Source organism: Tenrec ecaudatus, chromosome 14 (genome assembly GCF_050624435.1).
Source record: "Tenrec ecaudatus isolate mTenEca1 chromosome 14, mTenEca1.hap1, whole genome shotgun sequence".
Taxonomy (NCBI): Eukaryota; Metazoa; Chordata; class Mammalia; order Afrosoricida; family Tenrecidae; genus Tenrec; species Tenrec ecaudatus.
In genome coordinates this window covers 83,655,851-83,661,660 of record NC_134543.1, presented here as the reverse complement: position 1 = coordinate 83,661,660, position 5,810 = coordinate 83,655,851, and the positions used below count along the sequence as shown (strand labels likewise).

The 5,810-nt window shown below is 52.4% G+C and overlaps 1 protein-coding gene across 4 annotated transcripts; it reads left to right on the top strand.

Annotated features, from left to right (window-relative positions):
- MRPL52 (mitochondrial ribosomal protein L52) lies at positions 1–3,106 on the top strand. 4 transcript variants are annotated; one of them, XM_075531895.1, is made up of 6 exons: positions 11–47; positions 154–211; positions 293–360; positions 2,506–2,576; position 2,717; positions 2,890–3,106. In XM_075531895.1, the coding sequence occupies exons 1-6, from the start codon at positions 20–22 to the stop codon at positions 3,084–3,086; spliced, it is 423 nt and encodes a 140-aa protein (XP_075388010.1). In that variant the 5' UTR covers positions 11–19; the 3' UTR covers positions 3,087–3,106. The 4 variants fall into 4 exon arrangements, with proteins under 4 accessions (XP_075388008.1, XP_075388011.1, XP_075388010.1 ...); XM_075531893.1 differs by lacking the exon at position 2,717 and having other exon boundaries at positions 1–47; positions 151–211; positions 2,506–2,570; XM_075531894.1 differs by lacking the exon at position 2,717 and having other exon boundaries at positions 2,506–2,570.
- The last annotated feature ends 2,704 nt before the right edge of the window (positions 3,107–5,810 follow it).

Here is a 5,810-nt window from a genome sequence, read left to right as displayed (position 1 = left end):
TTCCGCCCCGCGCCGCAGCATGGCCGCTCTGACGACTCTGCTCTCCAGTGAGTGTTGCTGGGTCGGGGGGCGCCGGCGCCGGCGCGGGGCGCTCCCGGGGGCCGCCTGCCAGGCGGCGCGGCTCTCCGCCAGCTCTGTCCCCTCTCCCAGCAGGTGTCCGGAGGCTGCACTGCAGCGCGGCGGCTCGGGCGGGCAGCCAGTGGCGGCTCCAGTGAGTTGTGGGGGGCCGCGGTGCTGGGGGCCCTGGGGCGGCACGGGGTGTGCTCTCACCGGACCCCATTTCTCCCCGCAGGCAAGGCCTTGCTGCCAACCCCTCCGGCTACGGCGCCCTCACTGAGCTCCCGGACTGGTCCCACGCGGGTGAGCGCCGGCCGGACCCCGGCTCTGCTTGGGAGATGCGCCCGGGGGCGGGAGGCGGGCCCGAGGGTGCCGGGGGGCCGGTCCTGGTGGAAAACGGAGTTTGGGTGCAGAAGTCTCTTGTTTTGTCCACTAAACGACGGCTATGGAAAATAGAGTGAAACAGGAGGGTCCTCCCGGCTTGTGGAGATAAGCAGACGACGGAGCTCCCGGCTTGGAAGAGCACCGCAGGCTGCCTTCCAAAAATCTTTTCCTTTCACTTAAGAAAGGGATGTGGGAAAGAGAAGAGGGATGAAAACAAACGGGAGGTTGACCCGGAGAGGGACCTTGGGAAAATCGAAGCCCGCGGAAATACATTGCCTGCGGCCACACAGCTCAGTCGGCGCAAAGCCAGCACTAGATCCTAGGCCCGTCCACCTGGTACAGCAGATTCCAGGGAATAGATACCGATTCAGATCCTGCGTAATCAGAAACTTGGTGGCTGATGAAGATGGAGACGATTTCCTTCAACTTGCTGTACAACTGTAGGAAGCCTGGGATCTCTTGGCGGTATTATGGAATGTCGGAAGTACCCAGACTTGATGTGAAAGCCAGGCTTTTTTGCTTGCCAACTTTGTGATGGTGACAAATTGTGAAATTTTATCTGCGTCTCAGTTTCTTCTGTAAAAGAAGAGAAATATCTATGGCATATATTTCTTTTTAAAACTCAAAAGAAAGCAAGAAATGGAAAACACCTGCCCTATGTAAAATTCCCGATCATCAGTACCTCTTACCTGCCATGCCTTCAAGCTCGGGCATCTTTCAAGATACTGCATCTTTCAGCAAGTTGTCAGAAAGGTGTGGAGTATTTGTTACGTGTTTATGTGCCTACCACCAGGGGTAAGCATTAGGGCTGCTTGCCGCAAGAAGAGCAATTCAAACTACCAGCTGCTCCTCAGGAGAAAGATGAGACTGTTTGCTCCCAGAAAGATGTACCATCTCGGAATCCTGTTTGGGGCCACTGTGGGTCAGAATTGACTTCATCAATGGCAGTGGGGTTATGTGTTTATACTATAAACAGCTAAGCAAATTAATAGTCTTTGCCACAAAGAACTTAAAGTTTGCCTGGGGAGATAGGGACATTTTTTCCTTCACCCCCTGAGTATCCCCAATGGTCAGGCTTAGTTTCCCATACTGTAGAGAGGCACACTGTGGGTGTGGTGATTATACTTGAGGTTGCTAACCTCATGGACAGCAGTTGGACCCACCAGCAGCTCCTTGGGAGAAAGACTTGGCTTTCGAGGGTAACTGTAAGTCATAATTGAGTCACTGGTTGTGCGTTTCGACATGTTAACCGGGGAGACAAGGACCTTGTGCTCGGAGAAGTAGAAGGCAAAGCAAAAAAGCGGAAGGCCCTCATTGAGATGGATCGATCGACACGCTTGGCTCAGGCCCAAGTTACTGAGTTAGAATCAACTGGGCAACACTAACAACAACAAAATTAGCCCCATGCCAGGGGTATCCCTCATCTGTTTGGTTGTCTTGTTCTTGCCCTGTTGAAGCTGCTCAAAGGGCTCTCGGAGTCAGGATCGACTCCATAGCAGCGAGTTTGTTTTTTGAGTTGTGTAGGGGCACAGGTGAGGGAGGCAGCAGCTGTTTTCATTAAATAATACTCCAATACTCTGCCCCTTTCCAAAACGATTTAAACAATCGTACAAGAAATGTCCCGTGGCATATTAAGTGACCCATCAGTACTTTCAGACGTGGATGAATGAGACCTATCTCTGAGAGAGCATGAGCGGTGGAGGTGGGCCTGAAAATGAGGCTCTGCCTAGAAGGGAAAGGAAAGCGGGCACTTTGATGTGGAATGGGACGGAATTTGGTGGGAAGGTTGACGGTGAGCACCACCTCGATCAGCTCATTGGAGTGGAAGGTTTGAGACAATGCAGCAAGAGACAGCACGCTGCAGGAGAGCTTGCTTTCTCCACGCTCAAGAATGAAGTACGGTGGGAACCGGCCTAGGAGTTCCTTCTTGGTGAGCCTCTCGACCTCACCCATAAAGAGGAGGGACTTATTTCGAAAGCAATTCCAAATAGAAAGAAGAGGGTCTAGAGGCTGGTTCTTCCCCCATCCCCTAACCCTTGCCTTTTCTCTCCCTTCTATTCACAGATGGCCGTCCTGCACCCCCAATGAAAGGCCAGCTTCGGAGAAAAGCCCAAAGGGAGAAGTTTGCGGTGAGTGTCGAGAGAACCCAGCCAGCGCTACCTGTGTCTAATCAGAGAAGAAGTTTGCATTGTCACTTGCCTGGACCGCCTACGCTAACATAAGACGCTCGGGCTTGAAGGGAGGAATGGAGACTATTAGAGTAGCACACCTCAAGGGTAGGAGCAAGAAGTAGACCGTCTGCCCCACATGGCCATGCCTGTGTTCAGACCCAGGACCTGGTTCCCCAGCCCCTCCCCAGTCAGCAGCTGAAACATCTGGCTTTGATGTGCGAGTGAAAGGGTACGTGGTGCAGAGCTCAAGCCCCAGGTGTTATCCTGTCTGTTTCAGAGACGAGTTGTATTGCTGTCACAGGAAATGGACGCTGGATTACAGGCATGGCAACTCAGGCGGCAGCAGAAGTTGCAGGAAGAAGAAAGGAAGCGGGAAAATGCACCGAAACCCAAAGGGGCTGCACTACAGAGCCCCCTTGCACAAGAGTAAAAAAGCACCACTGGCCACCTTGCTTCTTTTTTCAAAACGAATAAAAATAGATGCAGCAAAGCAATGATCCGTGCGACATTTACCTTACCTGTGCGATCAGGGACCCTGACTCTGTGCATCGTGGTGAGTAACCACGACCACTGCCCTTTTCCAGAGTATTGTGCCATCACTAATAAATTCTGGCAGCACTGTGGGGTAGGCATTGGACTACTAGCCACAAGGTTGGTGGTTCAAACCCACGGCATAGTCCGCTGGAGAAAAGAGGCTGCTCTGTCATGCTTTAATCTCCAAAACCCTATGGAAGGTGGATAGGGGCTGGGACTGGCATGAGAGTGCTGGGTTTTTTAGAAATTGCCCCTTAAGAAGTGACTTACTCTCCAAAAACCAAAACCAAACTCTCTGCCTTCCAGCCTTTGCTAACTCACAGCGACCCCCTGTGGGTTCCCGTTCCCGAGACTCACTGGTTAGGGGAGTAGAAAGCCCAGTCTCTCCTGAGGACCATGCAGACAGCAGCCCAATGAGTAACCACACTGCTTTCCAGCTAACCCACCGTCTACACACTGCAAATTCATACAAGTAGGAGCATGTGATATTGTCCTGGCATTTCATTTAGCACACTTTCAGGGTATATCCATGAAGTAGCATGCCATTCTTTATGAGAATATTCCACATTTTGTTTACTGGTGTGATAACGAGCACTTAGGGTGCTGCCACGTTGGGGCTATTGTGGTTAGCACTCAAGGGGAATGAGCATTCAGGCTCTCTGGCTTTCTTTCCTAGCACCTAGTGAGCTCCCATCCGGAAGATAGCCTTTGTTTCCACCTGGACACTGGGAAGAACAGGTTATAGCCACTGGTCGTCTTCCGTCCGGAGCAAAAGAGAGTGGGAAATCAAAGACCCGAGAACAGAATTAGTGCAGAGGACTAGCGTACGATAAAAACAGCCTGAGACCAGAAAAGCTAGACCGTGCCCAGCTACATCACCAACAGCTGTGGCCTGGGTTAGAACAACAGCAGGACAACATTTAAATCCACAGCAAAGACCAGACTTGGCTGATCAGGTAGAGCCTAGTGGAACTCCCAAGACTGGCCCTTAAACACCCTTCACATCCCAAACTGAAACCACTAGTTGATAGCACCTTAAGCCAAACAATGGGCAGGCCTCTGGCACACCTGTGAGGAATGTCTTCCTCAGAACATGGGCCCCAAAGCAACATTCCGAAGGTGAGAAGCAGGAGAACTGGGGGGACAGGGATATTCCCTCCTGTTGAAGTGGGGCGATGGCTACTGCAGCCGGAGCCACAGAACTATACATTGTTAAATGGGAAACCAAATTTGCTTTGTAAACTCACCTACACAAATATTTTGTTTTTTTATTAAAAGTGCCCTCATTCCTGGCTCCATTCCGGTTCCACTGATTCAGGATTTTCACCCCTCCTTTGCTCTGGAGCATGTTGCTCATTGGGCTGTGATGCTCTAGGTCAGCAGTTCAAATCCAAGAACCGCCCCAAGGGAGAAAGACGAGGCTTTCTACTCCTACAAAGAGGTACAGTCCCGGAAACCCATGGGGGCCATTCTACCCTGTCACTCGAGCGGGAATCGACTTGATGGCAGTGCATTTGGTTGGCTTGCCCAGGTGGCACTCTAGGGTGAGCGGTGGACTGCTAACCAACCACAAAGAGATGGGTGAGGTTCTCTCTCTGCGTAAAGATTGGCAACCTCGGAAATGCTCGCTGGGGTCTATGAGTTGCAGTCAACCCCACGGCAGTGGGTTTGGTTGGGGGGTGGGGAGCACCTGGGTTCAGGGCAGAGCCCACCTAGTAGCAGCAGGAGCTGCTCTGGACGCGTGAGAAGAGGGCAGCAGCTTTAGCCGGGCACTTAAGCTCAGATGATAGGCAAATAAACAATGATTTGGTAAAGAACCAAGATCCGTTTCTCACCCAGTCTTCCTCAAGTTCAGGTGCATGATGCAGGCGGCTAAGCCAGTGGAAGGTGGACAGGAGAAGAACCAGGCTTGGCTCCTGCATGTTCTGGTCGAGCGGTGTCCTGACCATTTCAGAGGTTAGTTGGAGAAGAGCCTACCCGCCTGACCCCTCCAGTAGTCCCTGTGGGGCGAGCATGACTCCCCGGATCCCCAGGCTTTCTGGGCCTTCTTGTCTGACCTCATTTCTGGACGGCCTCTGATTCCTTCCATGCGGCCTTTCCCTCCCTTTCTCCCTGCACTGCCCCCTTCCTCCCTCGCTGACCAACTACAATTCCGGGATCTTGGATTTCGCTGAGGATCGAGTTTTCTGTCTCCCACACGCTTCCTGCTTCCGTTGTGCTACTTTTCCAGCTCTCTTCCCAACTTCTTATCTGTCTCCTTTCCCCCACGGCTGCTGACCTGCGGCACCCTCTCCCGTCCCCCAATACCTCCACCTTTTGTTCTCACTGTCTCGGCGCTCCCTGATGGGGCGCTTTTCCAGTTTTGCTCTGTAAGGTGTGACTTTGACTCCTTTTCCAGCCCAGAGGCTTAAAAAAACCCAGCAAACCTCAGCGCCCCACAGCCAGTACAACAGTTTTACAGCTCCTAGTTTGTTCTCCCCAGCCGGCCAGTCTCTTCATTCCAGGAGCGGCGGGATTGTGCAGGACAATAAAAAAGGGGGACACGTTTGTCTTTCTACAGGGGAAAATCTGACCCCGGGTGGTTTGGGGACTTGATGTTGACTAGTGGGGTGTTTTCTTTCCTTTGGGGGAAAGGCAGGGAGGAACTGAGGCGGTGGTCAAGAA